The following is a 25,990-nucleotide window of genomic DNA, read 5'->3' as shown; positions in this document are numbered from 1 at the left end:
TCTCACGTGTTAAGCAGCAATGGTTTGTCGCAGGCTCCTAATAATTTCCACATTTTGTTTCTAAAAACATATTAAGAAAATTATAATAATTTTCTATCATCTTCGAATAATTCGATTAATCACCACCAGAGTGATGGGTAGTTTGTTAATATTACATCTCAGTAATGATGATAATATTTGCAATCTCATATTTTATTTTTTTAGTTGGGTATTACGACCGCTAGATGGCAGTATTTACACAAACTAGTAATACAGCTTTGGGTGGATCTTTCCAATGCCGCTCCTAATTGTAAGGAAAAGACATAGAAAATGTTTCCTGTTTAGATTATTAGAAAACATGAGCACCCTTACGTTTCGTTCTTAAAACTGTTCTAAATATATAAGTCGAAGAAGGAAGTTCATTACGTTTCTTCCTTGTTTATAAGTGGCAACCAAGAATAGTTGAACACTGAAGACCAGTTACCGAATTCAAATACGAAAACTAGAAAAGTGCTGAACGTTCTCATACGAATACGCAGTAATATATTAATAAACACTTCATCACATAACACGTGATTAGACAATAAGATAGCAATACATTTATTTTATGAAACAAACAAAATTTGAACAACTAATATTTCAATAAATTTATTTTTGAAATACACCAGCAAAGTTTAAGAACAAATTATATATTTTTAAATGACACCTATAGACATTATAAATGACCAATTTTCTTATCAACATCAGTCTTTCAAATGAGGCAACAGCAATCAGGTCTGAGGTTTTTGCCTCCGATGCTAAACAAACGTTCAACGGGGGCGGGGGATGTTGGAATATCCAGGTAGTGTTTGGCTAGTAGAGGTAATGTAGGAAAGTGTTTTCATGAATCCTTCAATAACCTATAGGATTGATGTTTTCAGGAATGCCTGGGCCATCGATGTAGACGTTGAGCTCTTTATTTTCTGAAGATGAGGTTTCTCGGAGAAACCAAAGAGTTGAGAGGGAAGATTAACAGTCCTATTTTGGTTCTAGGATTGGTTTTTGACTTCTTGCTGCAGAAGAAGTCGACTGGATTCAGAGACCATGAGTGAAACACTGACCAAGTTTAAATATGGGATCCAAGTGGAAGACACTTCATTGCTCAGACTGACACAACCGAGCGCGAAGAGATACCTTCAGTGGAGAGACAAGATGGACATTATATCTGGACCATACCTTGACAGTCTTACTCTTCAGTCCACAACGTGGCGCTACAGAACTGGAGGTAATCATGTTCTGACCGTGTGTGAAAAGTAAGTTTCAATGTACCAGTCTCTCGATCATCCATCTTCTCCTGAGGAATCTTCAATAAAGACATGATCATCTTGAGTTCTGAGTTCCATGGTGTTTCATGTTACCAACTGAGCTCTGACCTCAAGTAGTTCAGTTACTTGAGTTGATTTTTAAATGTACGACACAATGGCTATTGTTTAAATTACTTTCAGCAATGGTTAAGCTTTTCTCATGCTATCCCTGACCACCCGTGGTATTGTGGGTAAAAGCAGGGGGTTATGTTCAGGAAGAAATATGGATAAATTGTCTGCTGATTAAGTCTCATCCAGAAGTTCAATTCTGAATCACTATCTATATATGGAGTATTATCTCTCACACCAGGTAGTGTTTGTGGTTCAGACCCAAGCTAGAAAGAAGCCTTGATTATGTTAGGTGTATCATCAGGTGTCACGTATGACACCTTGTTGTCATATTGAGTTAGAATGTTATTAGATGTAAGACGCCCCTTGAAACTCTGACATGCCATCATGACTGTCTGTATTTTTCAGTCAAATATTAAAAGACAAATAACTCCAAGAAAGCTGTGTATTTGTCAGTGAAATTGATGTTGGGTACAATTTCCAGTAGGGGAATTACTTTTATTGGACTTTATCAAACCATCAACATTGTGGACAGATGTGAGTAATGCTCCAAACCTGCTCTCCATCAACATTCTGGACAGATGTGAGTAATGCTCCAAACCTGCTCTCCATCAACATTGTGGACAGATGTGAGTAGTGCTCCAAACCTGCTCTCCATCAACATTCTGGACAGATGTGAGTAATGCTCCAAACCTGCTCTCCATCAACATTGTGGACAGATGTGAGTAATGCTCCAAACCTGCTCTCCATCAACATTCTGGACAGATGTGAGTAATGCTCCAAACCTGCTCTCCATCAACATTGTGGACAGATGTGAGTAATGCTAAGAATTCAAGTTAGATCTCAAAACACTTTCGGTTCTATCACTGAGAAAGGTTGGTAGTTTACTGACAGTAAGACTGACGAGTTAGTGATGTGCTTCTGACGAGGGTTTTTAGACTTAAACTTAGTTGATTCTGAACAGTACACTGGTGCACCTGGCCGGAAGTACCACAGCTAGGTGTGAAGTGTTCACCAGAACCAGGTGTGAAGTGTTCACCACAGCCAGGTGTGAAGTGTTCTAAATCTGCCATATGATTACGTAATAAATACGAAAGTATATTTCAGTTATATAATATAGAATATAGTTTATAATGGAAATAATGAATAAAACATATAATAATCAGTAAAAATGGTGATAATGTTCAAAACATGAGATATTTAGTTTAACAATAAATAGGTTGTTATACTAATAACTATAATAAACATATATGATAATGAATAAATATTTCAGCTATATAATACAGAATATAGTTGGTGAAAAATATAGTATAAATAGAAGCATGTAATATTATAACAGTTATATTATGTTATATTATATTATATTATATTATATTATATTATATTATATTATATTATATTATATTATATTATATTATATTATATTATATTATATTATATTATATTATATTATATTATATTATATTATATTATATTATATTATTTACATACAATATAGTTCATATTAACAAAATTAATAAAAGCTTACCTTAGGACATGTCAGCTGGTCAAAAATGGTCCGATCACAATAATTACGCTTTACCTTAATGTGACAAGTTCTAACAGTAGGACGTATAAAGTGTTCATGTTTTTGTTTTTGTTTTTAATTTCGCACAAAGCTACACGAGGGCTATCTGCGCCAACCGTCCCTAATTTAGCAGTATAAGACTAGAGGAAGGGTAGCTAGTCATCATCACCCACCGCCAGCTCTTGCGCTACTCTTTTACCAACGAATAGTGGAATTGACCGTCACCTTATAACGACATCACGGCTGAAAGGGCGAACATGTTTGGTGTGAAGAGGACTCGAAACAAACATTCTCAGATTACGAGCCGTGTGCCTTAACCACCTGTCCATGCTGAGTCCAAAGTGTTCATGTACCACTGGATGGAGTTCAGTAACCATATCCTACTTTATCAAGTGACATTAACTCTGTTGATAACCACGCAATATAAAAAATTTCAAAGTGGTTGGATGGTACAGATTTAACCATCACCCCACTGACAATCTTTACTGTGCATATCACAGTGTTCTTACTGAGTTACATTCAAAATTTAATTAAAGTATTATTTCGTTTATGTTATATCAGTATAGCTGAAAAACGCACGTAATAATCCATATTTTAACACTGTATAAAACAATATTATGTTTCCCCTGGTGTAAGAAATAATACTTTTTCTCTACGCATTCCTTCTGCTCTAATTTACTCATCACTCATCCAAGAAGTACTAAATTCAACGTTAATTACTTATTATAATATTACTATTATTCAGGCAAGTATAATTTTCATAAGTTTCACTTTTGTTTCCTTACATAGCCATCAAATAGAAAATCAGACCTCCTCCTGCCACGCCCAACTGTCACAGCCTCCCTTTCAGGATTTGTCAATAGTTCTCTCTGACATTAAATACTATATTATTTATAACCAATAGTAAGCAGAGGTTTTTCATCTATCAGCTGACGTTTTAATATTATGTTGATTTATGCACAGAAAGAGAAATGAATATTAATATTCATTAAATCATCTGGCTGATGCGAATACTTGAATTTTCCCTTCCAAACTATTCGAATACGCGTATTAATACTCACAAAGCGAATACCCGATGTTTGTTGACGTCACAGTATTTTGTTGAATAGGAATATTTGTATCTACGTACTGAAAACAGCAGTAGTTTCAAAACGTAACACTCTTTATATCCCAGGTTCATCTCACCCAAGTTTAAATAAGATGGCAAAAGTTGGTTGACCAGATTTCCAAATCCAGAAACCAGAGCGCTCTGACCATTGTCACTAATTTTTAAACGATTATAACGCATTTTAACCAATTTAACTTGTGTTTAATTTATTTTAAAGTTACTGAATTTTCTCACACCACATTAACGCTACATCCAAATATATTAACACTATTTGTTTGTTATTTTAATTATTTCAACTGTTTTGTTGGTGATATACATACAACTGCGCAGACTCTGATTTAATCACAGACGGAGCTTTTGAATGAGTTAGCAAGAGAGCACGTGCTACGAGAAATAGTAAGTCAAGAGAGCCTATTACATTCCTGATTCAATGTGACTGATAATTTGTTGTCTTTGTCACAAAACCGGGACGTTTCGATCGTCCTGGGAACTTTTCTGGGACAAACTAGCTATAAACGACCCGCCTTTACCGGGACGTCTGGTTATCTTGAGCATAAGATTTCTACCTATTACAACTTTTAAATATAAAGTGTTTTGTTTTTTCCCATTACAATCGTATCAGGTGAATAACATATACTCCAACGCTTGTAAGTGATTAAAGCCAATAATACCCAACAAACGTCTTCCTATCAAACTCATAATTAATCAACAAAGAAAATATTCATGTTCACGTTGAAATGAATGTTAGGTGTATCAATTCTTGTTTTATATTATATCTTGAGTACATAGAAAACAAAATATTCTTTAGAACGAAGAAGTTGTTATTTTAACATACCCTATAAATTATCATGAGTTGTGCGTTAATCAAATTAACTGAATATAAGTGCTCTTAGCACTAGAAAACAAGTGTTATGGTTGAATGTATCATATCTACATCTCACATTGGTTTAAGAAACTCTATATTACGGCTGAAACTGCAAGTGTTTTACTAAGAATTTTTACCTAAGACGCAAACAGCTTCGTTATATTTTGGTTCCCTTCACCTTAAAGCACTTCAGGCTGTTTTTGAAAGGTTTAGCTGTAGTATTTGGCCAAAAGCCAAAGTAAACCAAACTTTTTGCTTTTGCGGCCGGCGAGTTGATGAATCTCTGTATCGCGTAATTATAGCAAATAGGTTTTCCATTAAGGATTTATCTGAAACAAACGGAATATTTGGAGTAACTAGAAACTGATGAAAATGTTCTGTCAGTTGCTCGAATAAGAGTAAACGTAGGTTAATTAGGAACGGATAGTAACAGCCTGTAATGTATCCGTTATACCAGAAATGGTTGCGTCTGGCTTACACGTGATTATACACATATAACAATTATGATGTAATTATTCTTTTAAATAATATACAACCCCTAAGATGATAAATATAAATAAATGTAATACAACACAAAGGTATATAAAAATAAATGATAGTTAAATATCATATAACAGATAGGTACATAAAGTTAACGATCAGTTGGTGTCACACTACACATTTATATAAATATAAAGATCATCTAGTGCCATAAAACACATCTATATAAAGGTAAAGAGTGACATAACACTAAATGATAAAGATAGTCAAATGTCATATAACACCGAGATATATAAAGCTAAGTATTAGTTAGTGTTATACAACACATCTATATAAAGGTAAAGAGTGTTAAATATCATATAACGCTTAGATATATGAACCTCAAAATCAGTTGATGTCATACAAGAAATGTGCATAAGAATAAAGATCAGTTGATGTCATACAAGAAATGTGCATAAGAATAAAGATCAGTTGATGTCATACAAGAAATGTGCATAAAAATAAAGATCAGTTGATGTCATACAAGAAATGTGCATAAAAATAAAGATCAGTTGACGTTATACAAGAAATCTACATAAAAATAAAGATCAGTTGATGTTATACAAGAAATGTGCATGAAAATAAAGATCAGTTGATGTTAAACAAGAAATGTACATAAAGATAAAGATCAGTTGATGTCATACAAGAATTGTACATAAAAATAAAGATCATTTGATGTTATACAAGAAATGTACATAAAAATAAAGATCATTTGATGTTATACAAGAAATGTACATAAAGATAAAGATCAGTTGATGTCATACAAGAAATGTACATAAAGAAAAAGATCATTTGATGTTATACAAGAAATGTACATAAAGATAAAGATCAGTTGATGTCATACAAGAAATGTACATAAAAATAAAGATCATTTGATGTTATACAAGAAATGTACATAAAGATAAAGATCATTTGATGTTATACAAGAAATGTACATAAAAATAAAGATCATTTGATGTTATACAAGAAGTGTACATAAAGATAAAGATCAATTGATGTTATACAAGAAATGTGCATAAAGATCAGTTGATGTTATACAAGAAGTGTACATAAAGATAAAGATCAGTTGATGTTATACAAGAAATCTACATAAAGATAAAGATCAGTTGATGTTATACAAGAAGTGTACATAAAGATAAAGATCAGTTGATGTCATACAAGAAGTGTACATAAAGATAAAGATCAGTTGATGTTATACAAGAAATGTGCATAAAGATCATTTGATGTTATACAAGAAATGTGCACAAAGATCATTTGATGTTATACAAGAAATGTGCATAAAGATCAGTTGATGTCATACAAGAAATGTACATAAATATAAAGATCAGTTGATGTCATACAAGAAATGTACATAAAGATAAAGATCAGTTGATGTCATACAAGAATTGTACATAAATATATAGATCAGTTGATGTCATACAAGAAATGTACATAAAAATAAAGATCAGTTGATGTCATACAAGAAATGTACATAAAAATAAAGATCATTTGATGTTATACAAGAAATGTACATAAAGATAAAGATCAGTTGATGTCATACAAGAAATGTACATAAAGATAAAGATCATTTGATGTTATACAAGAAATGTACAAAAAGATAAAGATCAGTTGATGTTATACAAGAAATGTACATAAAGATAAAGATCAGTTGATGTCATACAAGAATTGTACATAAAAATAAAGATCAGTTGATGTTATACGAGAAATGTGCATAAAGATAAAGATCAGTTGATGTCATACAAGAAATGTGCATAAAGATAAAGATCAGTTGATGTTATACAAGAAATCTAAATAAAGATAAAGATCAGTTGATGTTATACAAGAAATCTAAATAAAGATAAAGATCATTTGATGTTATACAAGAAATGTACATAAAAATAAAGATCATTTGATGTTATACAAGAAATGTACATAAAGATAAAGATCAGTTGATGTTATACAAGAAATGTGCATGAAGATCAGTTGATGTTATACAAGAAATGTGCATAAAGATCAGTTGATGTTATACAAGAAGTGTACATAAAGATAAAGATCAGTTGATGTCATACAAGAAATGTACATAAATATAAAGATCAGTTGATGTCATACAAGAAATGTACATAAAGATAAAGATCAGTTGATGTCATACAAGAATTGTACATAAATATATAGATCAGTTGATGTCATACAAGAAATGTACATAAAAATAAAGATCAGTTGATGTCATACAAGAAATGTACATAAAAATAAAGATCATTTGATGTTATACAAGAAATGTACATAAAGATAAAGATCAGTTGATGTCATACAAGAAATGTACATAAAGATAAAGATCATTTGATGTTATACAAGAAATGTACATAAAGATAAAGATCAGTTGATGTTATACAAGAAATGTACATAAAGATAAAGATCAGTTGATGTCATACAAGAATTGTACATAAAAATAAAGATCAGTTGATGTTATACGAGAAATGTGCATAAAGATAAAGATCAGTTGATGTCATACAAGAAATGTGCATAAAGATAAAGATCAGTTGATGTTATACAAGAAATCTAAATAAAGATAAAGATCAGTTGATGTTATACAAGAAATCTAAATAAAGATAAAGATCATTTGATGTTATACAAGAAATCTACATAAAAATAAAGATCATTTGATGTTATACAAGAAATGTACATAAAGATAAAGATCAGTTGATGTTATACAAGAAATGTGCATGAAGATCAGTTGATGTTATACAAGAAATGTGCATAAAGATCAGTTGATGTTATACAAGAAGTGTACATAAAGATAAAGATCAGTTGATGTCATACAAGAAGTGTACATAAAGATAAAGATCAGTTGATGTTATACAAGAAATGTGCATAAAGATCATTTGATGTTATACAAGAAATGTGCATAAAGATCATTTGATGTTATACAAGAAATGTGCATAAAGATCAGTTGATGTCATACAAGAAATGTACATAAATATAAAGATCAGTTGATGTCATACAAGAAATGTACATAAAGATAAAGATCAGTTGATGTCATACAAGAATTGTACATAAATATATAGATCAGTTGATGTCATACAAGAAATGTACATAAAAATAAAGATCAGTTGATGTCATACAAGAAATGTACATAAAAATAAAGATCATTTGATGTTATACAAGAAATGTACATAAAGATAAAGATCAGTTGATGTCATACAAGAAATGTACATAAAGATAAAGATCATTTGATGTTATACAAGAAATGTACATAAAGATAAAGATCAGTTGATGTTATACAAGAAATGTACATAAAGATAAAGATCAGTTGATGTCATACAAGAATTGTACATAAAAATAAAGATCAGTTGATGTTATACGAGAAATGTGCAAAAAGATAAAGATCAGTTGATGTCATACAAGAAATGTGCATAAAGATAAAGATCAGTTGATGTTATACAAGAAATCTAAATAAAGATAAAGATCAGTTGATGTTATACAAGAAATCTAAATAAAGATAAAGATCATTTGATGTTATACAAGAAATCTACATAAAAATAAAGATCAGTTGATGTTATACGAGAAATGTGCATAAAGATAAAGATCATTTTATATTATACAAGAAATGTACATAAAGATGAAGATCAGTTGATGTCATAGAAGAAGTGTACATAAAGATAAAGATCAGTTGATGTTATACAAGAAATATGCATAAAGATCAGTTGATGTTATACAAGAAATGTGCATAAAGATCATTTGATGTTATACAAGAAATGTGCATAAAGATCATTTGATGTTATACAAGAAGTGTACATAAAGATAAAGATCAGTTGATGTCATACAAGAAATGTACATAAAAATAAAGATAATTTGATGTTATACAAAAATGTACATAAAGATAAAGATCAGTTGATGTCATACAAGAAATGTACATAAATATAAAGATCAGTTGATGTTATACAAGAAATGTGCATAAAAATAAAGATCAGTTGATGTTATACAAGAAGTGTACATAAAGATAAAGATCAGTTGATGTTATACAAGAAATGTACATAAAGATAAAGATCAGTTGATGCTATACAAGAAATCTACATAAAGATCAGTTGATGTCATACAAGAAATGTACATAAAGATAAAGATCAGTTGATGTCATACAAGAATTGTACATAAATATATAGATCAGTTGATGTCATACAAGAAATGTACATAAAAATAAAGATCAGTTGATGTCATACAAGAAATGTACATAAAAATAAAGATCATTTGATGTTATACAAGAAATGTACATAAAGATAAAGATCAGTTGATGTCATACAAGAAATGTACATAAAGATAAAGATCAGTTGATGTTATACAAGAAATGTACATAAAGATAAAGATCAGTTGATGTTATACAAGAAATGTACATAAAGATAAAGATCAGTTGATGTCATACAAGAATTGTACATAAAAATAAAGATCAGTTGATGTTATACGAGAAATGTGCATAAAGATAAAGATCAGTTGATGTCATACAAGAAATGTACATAAAGATAAAGATCAGTTGATGTTATACAAGAAATCTAAATAAAGATAAAGATCAGTTGATGTTATACAAGAAATCTAAATAAAGATAAAGATCATTTGATGTTATACAAGAAATCTACATAAAAATAAAGATCATTTGATGTTATACAAGAAATGTACATAAAGATAAAGATCAGTTGATGTTATACAAGAAATGTACATAAAGATAAAGATCAGTTGATGTCATACAAGAATTGTACATAAAAATAAAGATCAGTTGATGTTATACGAGAAATGTGCAAAAAGATAAAGATCAGTTGATGTCATACAAGAAATGTGCATAAAGATAAAGATCAGTTGATGTTATACAAGAAATCTAAATAAAGATAAAGATCAGTTGATGTTATACAAGAAATCTAAATAAAGATAAAGATCATTTGATGTTATACAAGAAATCTACATAAAAATAAAGATCAGTTGATGTTATACGAGAAATGTGCATAAAGATAAAGATCATTTTATATTATACAAGAAATGTACATAAAGATGAAGATCAGTTGATGTCATAGAAGAAGTGTACATAAAGATAAAGATCAGTTGATGTTATACAAGAAATATGCATAAAGATCAGTTGATGTTATACAAGAAATGTGCATAAAGATCATTTGATGTTATACAAGAAATGTGCATAAAGATCATTTGATGTTATACAAGAAGTGTACATAAAGATAAAGATCAGTTGATGTCATACAAGAAATGTACATAAAAATAAAGATAATTTGATGTTATACAAAAATGTACATAAAGATAAAGATCAGTTGATGTCATACAAGAAATGTACATAAATATAAAGATCAGTTGATGTTATACAAGAAATGTGCATAAAGATAAAGATCAGTTGATGTTATACAAGAAGTGTACATAAAGATAAAGATCAGTTGATGTTATACAAGAAATGTACATAAAGATAAAGATCAGTTGATGCTATACAAGAAATCTACATAAAGATCAGTTGGTGCTATACAACGCACAGGTATATAGAGATAAAGATACTTAAGTTTCATAGGAGGAACAGTGAACCAAATTACAGATTTAACTCTATAATTAAGATAAAAGTGGACAGTAATCAAAGAAGACTAATTGAAATATAAATTGATAATTAAGAATATGAAAAACATTATGTTAATAGCGAATTCAAACAATGGCTCAATTCTGCAATAAAACTTATACAAAAGGTAAGAATTTCTTGAATAAATCAGACGTCCACCAGGGGGAACCACATTATTAATTCTTTACCCAAAGTCTTCTGCACAGCTTTGTCACTTTAACCTACTTGGTGAGAGACTCCAATTTTATAATTTACGATATAAAATGCACGAAAAATTTTAGAAAATGTTCCTCAATTTTGGGGCTTAGAATTTCGTTTCTGCTTGTTTTCTATCATTTTAAGTAATTTATATTAAATCTAGAGAGACAACTTAAGTTTTCGCATTTAACGCTAACATAAATTCTTAGAAACGTATTAGCATTGTTTTTAAAAGCGCAGCCACTATTCACGGTATGCGGTGTTATTAAACTGTGTAATATAACAGCGGATTATTTGTATGATAATGACGTCATGTTACCTTCCGTAGCTAGACTATCTCATAATTATTATCATTCGTTTCACAACAATGGATTTTAATTAAACTTGACTCTCTTATTTTTTTTCCCTAAGGTATTTTACGAGAATATAATCCGGTATCCACTAGTGATTATCTCCGATAAATATTATTAAATGGAATAAAAATCTAAATAAAAATGAAAACTGTTATACACTGGAGTTAAAGCATTCGAGTCATAATCTGAGGATCGAGAGTTCGAATCCCTGTCACACCAAACATGCTCGCCCTTTCAGCCATGGGAGTGTTATAATGTTTCAGTCAATCCCACTATTCGTTGGTAGAAGAGTAGCCTAAAAATTGGCGGTGGGTGGTGATGACTAGCTGCCTTCCTTCTAGTCTTACGCTGCTAAATTAAGGACGGCTAGCGCAGATAGCCCTCGAGTAGCTTTGCGCGAAATGTAAAACAAACCAAGCCAAACCTCTCAGAGTTTGCACCGAGCCCTCGAGGAGGCTATTTTGTCTTAAATTATTAGTATGCGGGTAATTTTGCTGGAACCAAGTTTCTAAAATAGTTCAACTTTTCAAAATTAATAACGTTTTAAAGAAAAACCCTTATTTACATATTTTAAATTTACTTTTCTCTATGGTTTTAGCGCCACCTAGCGACACAGATGGATTCTGCGAACGTACAACGCTAGAAACTGGGTTTCGATACCCGTGGTGGGCAGTGCACAGATATCCCTTTGTGTAGCTTTGCGCTTAACTACAAACAAACAAACTATTGTTTCTTGCTTGGTATACAAATTAATTCACAAACAAGTACGGAAACTATTGTAAAAGTATAATTGATATGGTTTCTCATTCAACGTTAGCCTTGTTTTGTTTGTGTTAGAGTAAAGCCATATTGAGGCTATCTGCTGTGTCCCCAGCGGGTAATCGAGCTCCGGATTTCAACGTTGTAGGTTTATAGACTTAGCGCTATCCCACGAGAAAGGGAATGGGACAGCGGTAACTACAAAATAGAAATCTAAATACAAGGATATTGATACGTCAGATACGGAAAATTCAAGCTTATTAAACGTATAGCTGTCTAATCCCACCGTCATTCATCCAAATGACCGACATCGTAACCGAATAAGGCGAGTAAATAGACTTGTATGAGACTCGGTTTATTGACCGAGTGTCTGAAAAAGAACACGTAAGAGAAAATTTATTGAGATATACACCCCATACAAAGTCATATTATTAGGATTTTATTTGCTAAAGACGTAGGATTAGTGCCGTTAAAAAAACACAGAGATGGCTAGCTGTGTGTGTCCAGTATTGCCAGGAAATTTGGTTTACGTGGTTACACTTAGATGTCAAAGGGTGACTTTTTTTTTTCAAATTGCTGCTCTTGTTGGACTAAACCTCTTGAAGGTAAACACTAAAAGAATTGAGGTCACACACAAAGAAATAGCTTTATATATAAATATATAGCGACAATATAAATTAAACACTGCCAAACATTTAATTAAAAAGTAATCCTTTGTTTAATTTGATAAACTCTTCTCTGATTGTTAAATAACGTATTCGCACGATGATAAATAATTGATTTTTTTCGTTAATGTCAGTACAATTTTAATACAACAAACCCTAAACTTAGGACATCACTAAAGTTGTACGATATTTCTGGTTAAATATGCACTTTGAAGGTTTCGTAGGTAAAATTTATATATTTTATCTGTTATAAATAATAATTAATTTTCTGGGCCACTACTGCAAAATTATTAGACGTTCATAACTAACTAATTAGACTGATTCGTACAATTAGCGTAAGTTGACAAAATTAAAAAACAAGGAACTTTCCACAAACTTCGACACCCTCCATTTATACAGGAAGCTGTTTAACTTGACTATTTTATACCCCACAAAGAAAAAAATGCTTTATATCTTTTCACTGTCTTCTTTTATCTCTAATCGATAATGGTGCCGGGAGGAATATTCCAGGAGTCTTAATGTTTCACTATCATAAGATGGGAAAAGAGTGGATCTGACATAAAAACATCACTTTAAGACATTGTTGAATGAATTAAGAGTACATGAAATGAAATACATATGTTATCCAGAAACAAAAGTTCAGGGCTTGTGTTGTCAATATTTTGAAATATATATAACGTACCCAGATGTCGCCACAGTTCAGTGGATTTGTTGCTTTCAGTTATTCACAAGTCTCCAATGTTCCCTACCATGTTTCTTTAATTGTTTTTTTTTAATATGTTAAAAGATTAATTTTATCTAATAATACTAGTCTCTACTCCCATATATATGTCACGATCTGCACAAGTACTTGATCACGGACTCCACTACTGAAATACTTGAACCTCCTAACTAAAACTGAAGGTTTTAGTAACAATATTAAAACATTATCATTAAACCTAAACGTTCCAGTAAAAAAACATTTAAAACTTTCTACTGAAACATAAACGTTCCAGTAAAAACGTTCAAACCTATTCACTAATATTCAACCTTTCAGTAAAAAAAGTTAAACCTATTCACTAAAACTAAACGTGCCACAAAAACGTTTAAACCTATTCACTAATACTATACGTTCCAGTAAAAACGTTTAAACCTATTCACTAAACCAAAATATTCAGTAAAAATGTTTAAACCTAATTACTTAAACAAAACATTCCAGTAAAAACGTTTACACCTATTTATTAAAACAAAACGATCCAATAAAAACATTTAAACATATTCACTAAAACAAAACATTCGAGTACAAACATTTAAATCTTCTCATTAAGCCTAAACGTTTCAGTGAAAACGTTTAAACTATTCACTAAAACTAAATCTTCAAGTAAAAATGTTTAAACCTAATTACTAAAACAAAATATTCCAGTAAAAACGTTTAAACCTATTTATTAAAACAAAACGAACCAATAAAAACGTTTAAACCTATTCATTAATACTAAATGTTTCAGTACAAAAAGTTAAACCTCCTCACTAAAATTAAACGTTCCAGTAACAACGTTTAAACCTATTCGCTAAAACTAAACGTTCCACAAAAACGTTTAAACCTATTCACTAATACTAAACGTTCCAGTAAAAACGTTTAAACCTATTCACTAAACCAAAATATTCAGTAAAAATGTTTAAACCTAATTACTTAAACAAAACATTCCACTAAAAACGTTTAAACCTATTCACTAAAACTAAATATTCCAGTAAAAAGGTTTAAACCTATTTATTAAAACAAAACGAACCAATAAAAACGTTTAAACCTATTCATTAATACTAAATGTTTCAGTACAAAAAGTTAAACCTCCTCATTAATACTAAATGTTTCAGTACAAAAAGTTAAACCTCCTCACTAAAATTAAACGTTCCAGTAACAACGTTTAAACCTATTCGCTAAAATTAAACGTTCCACTAAAAACGTTTAAACCTATTCACTAATACTAAACGTTCCAGTAAAAACGTTTAAACCTATTCACTAAAAATAAACGTTTCAGTAAAAACGTTTAAACCTATTCGCTAAAACTAAACGTTCCACAAAAACGTTTAAACCTATTCACTAATACTAAACGTTCCAGTAAAAACGTTTAAACTATTCACTAAAAATAAACGTTTTAGTAAAAACGTTTAAACCTATTCGCTAAAACTAAACGTTTCACAAAAACGTTTAAACCTATTCGCTAAAACTAAACGTTCCACAAAAACGTTTAAACCTATTCACTAATACTAAACGTTCCAGTAAAAACGTTTAAACTTATTCACTAAACCAAAATATTCAGTAAAAATGTTTAAACCTAATTACTTAAACAAAACATTCCACTAAAAACGTTTAAACCTATTCACTAAAACTAAATATTCCAGTAAAAAGGTTTAAACCTAATTATTATTACAAAACGATCCAATAAAAACGTTTAAACCTACTCATTAATACTAAATGTTTCAGTACAAAAAGTTAAACCTCCTCATTAATACTAAATGTTTCAGTACAAAAAGTTAAACCTCCTCACTAAAATTAAACGTTCCAGTAACAACGTTTAAACCTATTCGCTAAAATTAAACGTTCTACAAAAACGTTTAAACCTATTCACTAATACTAAACGTTCCAGTAAAAACGTTTAAACCTATTCACTAAAAATAAACGTTTCAGTAAAAACGTTTAAACCTATTCGCTAAAACTAAACGTTCCACAAAAACGTTTAAACCTATTCACTAATACTAAACGTTCCAGTAAAAACGTTTAAACTATTCACTAAAAATAAACGTTTTAGTAAAAACGTTTAAACCTATTCGCTAAAACTAAACGTTCCACAAAAACGTTTAAACCTATTCGCTAAAACTAAACGTTCCACAAAAAACGTTTAAACCTATTCACTAATACTAAACGTTCCAGTAAAAACGTTTAAACTTATTCACTAAACCAAAATATTCAGTAAAAATGTTTAAACCTAATTACTTAAACAAAACATTCCACTAAAAACGTTTAAACCTATTCACTAAAACTAAATATTCCAGTAAAAAGGTTTAAACCTAATTATTATTACAAAACGATCCAATAAAAACGTTTAAACCTACTCATTAATACTAAATGTTTCAGTACAAAAAGTTAAACCTCCTCATTAATACTAAATGTTTCAGTACAAAAAGTTAAACCTCCTCACTAAAATTAAACGTTCCAGTAACAACGTTTAAACCTATTCGCTAAAATTAAACGTTCTACAAAAACGTTTAAACCTATTCACTAATACTAAACGTTCCAGTAAAAACGTTTAAACCTATTCACTAAAATAAACGTTTCAGTAAAACGTTTAAACCTATTCGCTAAAACTAAACGTTCCACAAAAAACGTTTAAACCTATTCACTAATACTAAACGTTCCAGTAAAAACGTTTAAACTATTCACTAAAAATAAACGTTTTAGTAAAAACGTTTAAACCTATTCGCTAAAACTAAACGTTCCACAAAAACGTTTAAACCTATTCGCTAAAACTAAACGTTCCACAAAAACGTTTAAACCTATTCACTAATACTAAACGTTCCAGTAAAAACGTTTAAACTTATTCACTAAACCAAAATATTCAGTAAAAATGTTTAAACCTAATTACTTAAACAAAACATTCCACTAAAAACGTTTAAACCTATTCACTAAAACTAAATATTCCAGTAAAAAGGTTTAAACCTAATTATTATTACAAAACGATCCAATAAAAACGTTTAAACCTACTCATTAATACTAAATGTTTCAGTACAAAAAGTTAAACCTCCTCATTAATACTAAATGTTTCAGTACAAAAAGTTAAACCTCCTCACTAAAATTAAACGTTCCAGTAACAACGTTTAAACCTATTCGCTAAAATTAAACGTTCTACAAAAACGTTTAAACCTATTCACTAATACTAAACGTTCCAGTAAAAACGTTTAAACCTATTCACTAAAAATAAACGTTTCAGTAAAAACGTTTAAACCTATTCGCTAAAACTAAACGTTCCACAAAAACGTTTAAACCTATTCACTAATACTAAACGTTCCAGTAAAAACGTTTAAACTATTCACTAAAAATTAAACGTTTTAGTAAAAACGTTTAAACCTATTCGCTAAAACTAAACGTTCCACAAAAACGTTTAAACCTATTCGCTAAAACTAAACGTTCCACAAAAACGTTTAAACCTATTCACTAATACTAAACGTTCCAGTAAAAACGTTTAAACTTATTCACTAAACCAAAATATTCAGTAAAAATGTTTAAACCTAATTACTTAAACAAAACATTCCACTAAAAACGTTTAAACCTATTCACTAATACTAAACGTTCCAGTAAAAACGTTTAAACTATTCACTAAAACAAAACGTTCTAGTATAAGTTACGTTTTTTTAATGACATTTAATTAAACCTCATAGGTTAATTTTAGTTTTAAGTCGTTCTGTTAGTAGAAGATACATATTCAAATATATTTTTTGGAAATAAAATATGTAGTTTTTGTCCCACTTCACGTGTTGGAAATGATACGGTTTACAAAATCAGCAGAATTAACTTTTACGTATTAATTAAAGTGGTACAAAGACAAGAAACAAAAATCACAACTGTTTTAAATATTCTGTTGGAATAATAAAACTTAACAATAAGTAAGTCGCAGTGTGATTACATGTTTCTATTGGCTCTGTGGTGTTTTGTTTTAATTTTTCACACGTGCATTCTTTAAACTGATATACTGTATATCACATAGGTAAGACTTCAACATTAACACGTGCGTTTTTGACTGAGATATTTTTATCACGTAAGTGTAAATTCTTTGTTCACACTTCTGTTTCTGGTCTAAAGTTAGTGAATCACGTAGGTGTATTTTCTACATTCACTTCTGTTTCTGGTCTAAAGTTAGTGAATCACGTAGGTGTATTTTCTACATTCACTTCTGTTTCTGGTCTAAAGTTAGTGAATCACGTAGGTGTATTTTCTACATTCACTTCTGTTTCTGGTCTAAAGTTAGTGAATCACGTAGGTGTATTTTCTACATTCACTTCTGTTTCTGGTCTAAAGTTAGTGAATCACGTAGGTGTATTTTCTACATTCACTTCTGTTTCTGGTCTAAAGTTAGTGAATCACGTAGGTGTATTTTCTACATTCACTTCTGTTTCTGGTCTAAAGTTAGTGAATCACGTAGGTGTATTTTCTACATTCACTTCTGTTTCTGGTCTAAAGTTAGTGAATCACGTAGGTGTATTTTCTACATTCACTTCTGTTTCTGGTCTAAAGTTAGTGAATCACGTAGGTGTATTTTCTACATTCACTTCTGTTTCTGGTCTAAAGTTAGTGAATCACGTAGGTGTATTTTCTACATTCACTTCTGTTTCTGGTCTAAAGTTAGTGAATCACGTAGGTGTATTTTCTACATTCACTTCTGTTTCTGGTCTAAAGTTAGTGAATCACGTAGGTGTATTTTCTACATTCACTTCTGTTTCTGGTCTAAGCTCTGTGAATTACGTAAGTGTGGTTTCTACATTCACACGTGTGTTCTTGATCTGAGATGTTTGAATCACGTTTGTGTGATTTCTGTGTCTACAAATGTGTCTTAGATATGAGATCCTTTAATGTGTGTTTTAAAATATCCTAATTATGATCATAAATAGAAAGAAACAAAGTATATCTATTAAATAAAGCAATAAACATACATAGAAATGTTTATACAGTCTGTAATACCAGCTACCTTTCTTTTGTACTGCCACCAATGACTTTAATTTCCTGTTTCTCAATATTCTCTTAGCAACAAAACTATCACTATAAACATACTAATAACTTAAACATTGTTATTTGATATTATTAAAGAATGTGTACAGTAAAATCGCACATTAACACTGTAAAACCAAATATACGTCCTAAACTCATCCAGACATCCAAACAATACGAATACGTCATTTCGCTGTTACATTCCTCAAAATACATGGTAGGTCGAACGAAACGTGATTTTACACCAGTGTTTTGTTGTTTGTGAAAATACTTAACCTGAAGTTGATATAAAGGAATCGAAAACGAATAATTTGATTTCATAATCGAAAGAAGGAATTTTACTCGGAAAGGAAATGTACTCGTCTTCATCCGGCAGATTACTTCCGGTAAAACGAAAAAGAAAAAAAAAGAAAAAAACCCTGACGCAATATAGCCCTGTTGTCCAATTATTCACCTACTTAAAGAAATATATGTCACAAGATCGCCTAATGACCTTGGACTTTTTTACCAATATGACCAACAAATGTCAGTCAAAGATGTTTTCTTAACTCCAACCTGTACTTTCATTTTCCACAGACTCAAAACGTTTCGTCTCATGTTTCTCCAGTATCACAGTGAACTCTAACCAACCACCATGCTTAACTATGAGATTTGCTTTATTTCATTTCCGTATTGCCTCATTTTTCAAATTACTATTAATAACTCATTATGTTTCGATTATCTAAAGTTCTGATAATAAAATATCTATAAAGATGTGTTATTGTGCTTCATCGTGTTTCGTGAATTGAAACTTTTGTTTGTGTGTTTGTTTTTTAATTTCGCGCTGAGCTAAACAAGGGATGTCTGCGCTAGCTGTCCTTAATTTAACAGTGTAAAACTAGATGGAAGGGATCTATTCAACACCACCAACCGGGCTACTCTTTTACCAACGAATAAAATAAAATAAAATAACATTGATCGTAACATTAACCACCACCACGGCTGAAAGGACGAACATGTTAAATGTGACGGGGATTCGAACCCATGACCCTCAGATTACGAGTCGAGCGTATACTGAAAGAAAAATCAAATTTCTTCCTGGCGGTAGTCTAAATAACCATTCAGGTACTTTAAGCCAGGATTTACCTTTTAATTACTATATTTCAGCATATTTGAAATCTCTACCACTTGAAAGGTTTCAAGTGGCAAGAAATAAAACTGATTTATTGTAACTCTTTGAAGAATCAGTTCAATAATGATTTTTTGTTACTAAGCGCCTGATTCAGGATATACAGAACACGAGCAGTATTTCGTTTACATGTAACTGTTATGGTAATTTATTATAAGAGGACCAACACTAAACAGAAAGTCAAAGCTTTATGTACATTTCCATGTGAGTTTTAACCCAAGTATTTAACCCTACTTGGAGTTCTCGATTCCGAAACAAAGCTAATTATTTCATGTAATGGAGTTTTTCCTGCGTTATTTGTTGTATGACTCCAGAAGTTTGACACATGAGACTTTTTTGGAATAGTAATTCAGAAGAAATTGACAAAAAACAAACATAGTCTTTCCAGCCTACCTAACCAGTACGAGTTTTCCACGAAGAGAATACATTCTAGTTTTTGTTTTTCGTAAAACTCTGCCACTGATACCAAAACCTAGGAAATATATCAAATTACTGATTGAAATGCTTGTTTTAACATAAATTTATCTCAAAATCCGTTTACTCGGCTTTCATTCGTCACAAAATGATGTTCTGGGTGATCACGTTAAACCTGTACTGATACCACGTTCTTGAAAGAACTTGAAAACAGCGGTAATCCATAAGGCAAACCGTTCGCGTTTATGTCTCCAGTAAGTAGATTATATCTACTGCTATTTTCATTCTCTGAATTGTTTAGAACGACAGATATCTTCATTTGATTATTATGCATGTACTTATGATTAAGTTTATGATACATTATTATCTGAATATATGAATTTAATAATAACAATTTAAATTTTCTAAGTTAGCTAAACCTTGTAAGTTACATTTGGGATTACGGCCGAAAACGTGATTAACAGTAATCTAACCCAGTTGACAAAATTATTAATTTTATCCATTGTAAGTAAGAACAGTATATTAAACTATCCATATTCGTTTCTTGATTTAACTTTATTTGTGATCCATTTTACAACAAATACGTATTGGTTTATTGAAGAGTTCTAGTTCTAACAGTAACATTATTGAAGAGTTCTTGCTCCAACAGTAACATTACTGAAAAGTTCTAGTTCTAACAGTAACATTATTGAAGAGTTCTAGTTCCAACAGTAACATTATTGAAGAGTTCTAGTTCTAACAGTAACATTATTGAAAAGTTCTAGTTCCAACAGTAACATTATTGAAGAGTTCTAGTTCCAACAGTAACATTATTGAAGAGTTCTAGTTCCAACAGTAACATTATTGAAGAGTTTTAGTTCCAACAGTAACATTATTGAAGAGTTTTAGTTCCAACAGTAACATTATTGAAGAGTTCTAGTTCTAACAGTAACATTATTGAAGAGTTCTAGTTCCAACAGTAACATTATTGAAGAGTTCTAGTTCCAACAGTAACATTATTGAAGAGTTCTAGTTCCAACAGTAACATTATTGAAGAGTTCTAGTTCCAACAGTAACATTACTGAAATGTTCTAGTTCTAACAGTAACATTATTGAAGAGTTCTAGTTCCAACAGTAACATTACTGAAATGTTCTAGTTCTAACAGTAACATTATTGAAGAGTTCTAGTTCCAACAGTAACATTATTGAAGAGTTCTAGTTCCAACAGTAACATTATTGAAGAGTTTTAGTTCCAACAGTAACATTATTGAAGAGTTTTAGTTCCAACAGTAACATTATTGAAGAGTTCTAGTTCTAACAGTAACATTATTGAAGAGTTCTAGTTCCAACAGTAACATTATTGAAGAGTTCTAGTTCCAACAGTAACATTATTGAAGAGTTCTAGTTCCAACAGTAACATTACTGAAATGTTCTAGTTCTAACAGTAACATTATTGAAGAGTTCTAGTTCTAACAGTAACATTATTGAAGAGTTCTAGTTCCAACAGTAACATTATTGAAGAGTTCTAGTTCCAACAGTAACATTATTGAAGAGTTCTAGTTCGAACAGTAACATTATTGAAGAGTTCTAGTTCTAACAGTAACATTACTGAAATGTTCTGAAATGTTCTAGTTCTAACAGTAACATTATTGAAGAGTTCTAGTTCTAACAGTAACATTATTGAAGAGTTCTAGTTCCAACAGTAACATTATTGAAGAGTTCTAGTTCCAACAGTAACATTATTGAAGAGTTCTAGTTCCAACAGTAACATTATTGAAGAGTTCTAGTTCCAACAGTAACATTATTGAAGAGTTCTAGTTCCAACAGTAACATTATTGAAGAGTTCTAGTTCCAACAGTAACATTATTGAAGAGTTCTAGTTCCAACAGTAACATTATTGAAGAGTTCTAGTTCCAACAGTAACATTATTGAAGAGTTCTAGTTCCAACAGTAACATTATTGAAGAGTTCTAGTTCCAACAGTAACATTATTGAAGAGTTCTAGTTCCAACAGTAACATTATTGAAGAGTTCTAGTTCTAACAGTAACATTATTGAAGAGTTCTAGTTCCAACAGTAACATTATTGAAGAGTTCTAGTTCCAACAGTAACATTATTGAAGAGTTCTAGTTCCAACAGTAACATTATTGAAGAGTTCTAGTTCCAACAGTAACATTATTGAAGAGTTCTAGTTCTAACAGTAACATTATTGAAGAGTTCTAGTTCCAACAGTAACATTATTGAAGAGGTTTAGTTCCAACAGTAACATTATTGAAGAGTTCTAGTTCTAACAGTAACATTATTGAAGAGTTCTAGTTCCAACAGTAACATTATTGAAGAGTTCTAGTTCCAACAGTAACATTATTGAAGAGTTCTAGTTCCAACAGTAACATTATTGAAGAGTTCTAGTTCCAACAGTAACATTATTGAAGAGTTCTAGTTCCAACAGTAACATTATTGAAGAGTTTTAGTTCTAACAGTAACATTATTGAAGAGTTCTAGTTCCAACAGTAACATTATCTTGTTGTTTTCTAGGTCATGAGGCGACTATAATATTAACGACTATATTAATGTTATGTGTATAGTGACATTTGAGTCTTCCAATTTCTGTACTTTTGAGTCAGGTATTTTACTTCTAGCTTCAGGTTTATTTTTAAAATTATAATCAATAATTACGGAGTAGATGACAGTATTTTCTTACTTCTGTTGACAAGATAATACGATAGATGTCGCTGGACGTTTTCCTAAATAGAAAATTGCTTTCTATGAAACGTCAATTAAACCAATGTTTTACGAACTATTTTAAAACTTGTACGCTCACGAAGCGGAACTATATTTTTCATACTAACATCAAAACTGATTGGCTGACCATACAAAATAGATATTGAAGTAGAATATGTTAAAATATTTTTTGGAGCAAAACCAAATTAAAATTATTTATCCCGGAATATATGACATGTTAGGAATTCTTAGGTTCAGACATAGTCTGTTAATTTTGATCAGTTAATTTCGAAACTAAACAAATATACCTATAACGTAAAAGGTTTTGGTATTATTAATCTGGTATCTGTGTTATAATACACGAGTGTGTGTGTGTTTTTGCTGTGTCCTCCGAGTGGAATAGGACCTCTGATTTTAGCGTTGTAAATCCGAAGACTTATCGCTGTCCCAGCGGCGGACTATAATAGACGAACTAAACAGTCAGTTTGTTTGTTTGTTTGTTTTTGAATTTCGCACAAAGCTACTCGAGGGCTATCTGTGCTAGCCGTCTCCAATTTAGCAGTGTAAGACTAGAGAGAAGACAGCTAGTCATCACCACTCACCGCCAACTCCTGGACTACTCTTTTACCAACGAATAGTGGGATTGACCGTCACATTATAACGCCCCCACGGCTGAAAAGGCGAGCATGTTTGGCGGGACGGGTATCTAAAGAGTCAAACTTGAAATTCATAGGAACAGACCAAACTATAAATTCGGATTGTTCATGGTTTGCGTTACGCATCCGAAACAACATAAAGCAATATATTCTTCGGGAACAAGACTATGGTGTAAGAGTTAAAGTCAACCACAGAAGAGGTAGTTCAACAGTTGGCGGTGAGTGCTGTCGATCAGTGCGTCAGTTCAAAGCTAAGAGCTGCTGCGTGAAGATGGTTCCTTATGTAGCTACTGACAAAATATTCTGAAAGAAAAGTTTAAATAACAAAAACGAGTGATTTTGGACAACTAAACGCAGTTTGTTCTGTGTTGAGATTGGGGGGAGCAGTCAGTCACGTGCACCTGGTGTTGTATAAATCATAACAGAGCTGTACATTGACTGATAGTTACTTACGTATGTGATCATGGGATAATTCCAGGCCGCTGCAACCAACGCTTCCGAAACACAGCTTTCGTCAGGTCCAATGAAGGCTACAGCCCCACTGTCACGCATGACAGTCATTTCTCTGATAGCCACGGACGTCCCTCTCTCACCGGCATCCGCAGGTATAAACTGTAACGTGTGGTTGGGAAGCAAGTCCGGTCTTTCGTTTACTTTCATCACAGCTACGGTGATAGCTCCGGCAATGAGTTTTCCAATGCCGTCTCCCTTAAACGTAGCTAAAAATCCTATTGTAATGTTAGGTTTCGAATCCCGATCTTTATCCATGCCAACTGCTTCGATGGTCAAACATAAGAGTACAAATAACGCGAGCAAAATGACGAAAACTGAATGTACATCCATGCTGAATCCAACTGGAATCCAATACCTCAATATACTTCCAAGAAATCAGGCTAACATTGGTATATATTACTTTAATCAAATTGCTACTTTTTGGGGAGTGGTATGTTGATACAGTTTACACTAAGTACTTTTTTCAATTTTGAATTCACAAATAAAATATAATTACCAAATAATTATTCAAAAGAATTGCACAAAGTTTCGTATAAGCGATTTCATAAAATAATTAATTTAACTCTAATTAAATAATTCTCTAATTCAAGTGCAGATTACTGTCAGAAACTGTTAGATAATTCTCTAATTCAAGTACACATTGCTGTCAGAAACTGTTAGATAATTCTCTAATTCAAGTACACATTACTGTCAGAAACTGTTAGATAATTCTCTAATTCAAGTACAGATTACTATCAGAAACTGTTATAATATAAAGAGGTGTTCCAGTATACATTGTAATCTCTCACTTTTCTTTGAAACTGTGACGTAAAAAGAGTGACTCTTCCTGTTTTTTGTTGCTCAAACGGTGGAAAACAACTTTACATTTCTGTTTCCTTACAAACTGGAATCTCCCATAAAGAAAACAGTAGGTATGCGTAGACAGATGACGATTCAGTCGGAAAACAATAACGTTATTTTGTTTTTCTCGCGGGTATGTTCAAAATATCCAATTATAATTTCGACCTCTCCAACAAAACGGGCGAAATCTACAGGATTGAGAGTTATAAGAGAAACAATGTAAACAAAAAATAGAAATATAAATACACATATTTATGTGCGTGTGCGTGTTATACATGGATTTCATTTGAGGCGAGATATAAAAGAAGCTAAACACAGTTCAAAATTAACTATTTAAACAAACCAATTCAATTTATGCTAAGTGTAATGAATTATATTAAAACATACGAACTTACACTTTTAACACCGAAAACTGCTAAAGGCTTACGGAATAAAGTTTTAAGTTAAGCCTCGCTAAATATATGATTTAAGTTCTAATTGAATTTAAATTAAGTGTAATGAATTACAATGAATCCTACACACATGCGCAATATTGCTGGAAACTACTAAAGACTTATGATACAATGTTATTTAATTATGACGTAATTTACAATAACAACTAATTTTACTTATTTTTTTTCGGATTATATTATTATTCTTTAAACAGATTATTTTGGTATATAATTAGTATATACTGATTACCATTGCGTGCTTTCACATTCTTTATAGTTCGGTAGAAGTGATGTAATTAATTAGTCAATGATGACAAACTTTATAATGAACAGAAAACTGAGAGAGAACGAACAGCAGTTTTGCATGTATTTGTATATTACAAAAACGACCAACAAAAACAGTGAAACAGAACGTTATTAATTAGTTGAGTTTATAATCAAACAAAAACAAGCAGAAAGCTTATTTTTGGTGGCTTAAAACTGTTCGTTTTTACTGTCATGAAATATTAATATTATTTTTAATTAACCAAACTGGA

General features: G+C 31.0%; 1 protein-coding gene across 1 annotated transcript in view; it reads right to left on the bottom strand.

The window, feature by feature from the left end:
• The window catches only part of LOC143224760 (guanylate cyclase 32E-like), a 131,991-nt gene that overhangs the window by 105,708 nt on the left and 293 nt on the right, over positions 1-25,990 (bottom strand). Inside the window, exon 2 of the mRNA XM_076453030.1 lies at positions 24,124-25,211. Coding sequence (XP_076309145.1) covers positions 24,124-24,513 — 390 coding nt within the window. The 5' untranslated portion in view covers positions 24,514-25,211. The remainder of the gene's footprint in view (positions 1-24,123; positions 25,212-25,990) is intronic.

Source organism: Tachypleus tridentatus, chromosome 9, assembly GCF_004210375.1.
Source record: "Tachypleus tridentatus isolate NWPU-2018 chromosome 9, ASM421037v1, whole genome shotgun sequence".
Classification (NCBI taxonomy): Eukaryota; Metazoa; Arthropoda; class Merostomata; order Xiphosura; family Limulidae; genus Tachypleus; species Tachypleus tridentatus.
The sequence above is the reverse complement of the archived record's forward strand: the minus strand, read 5'-3'. Positions and strand labels throughout refer to the sequence as shown.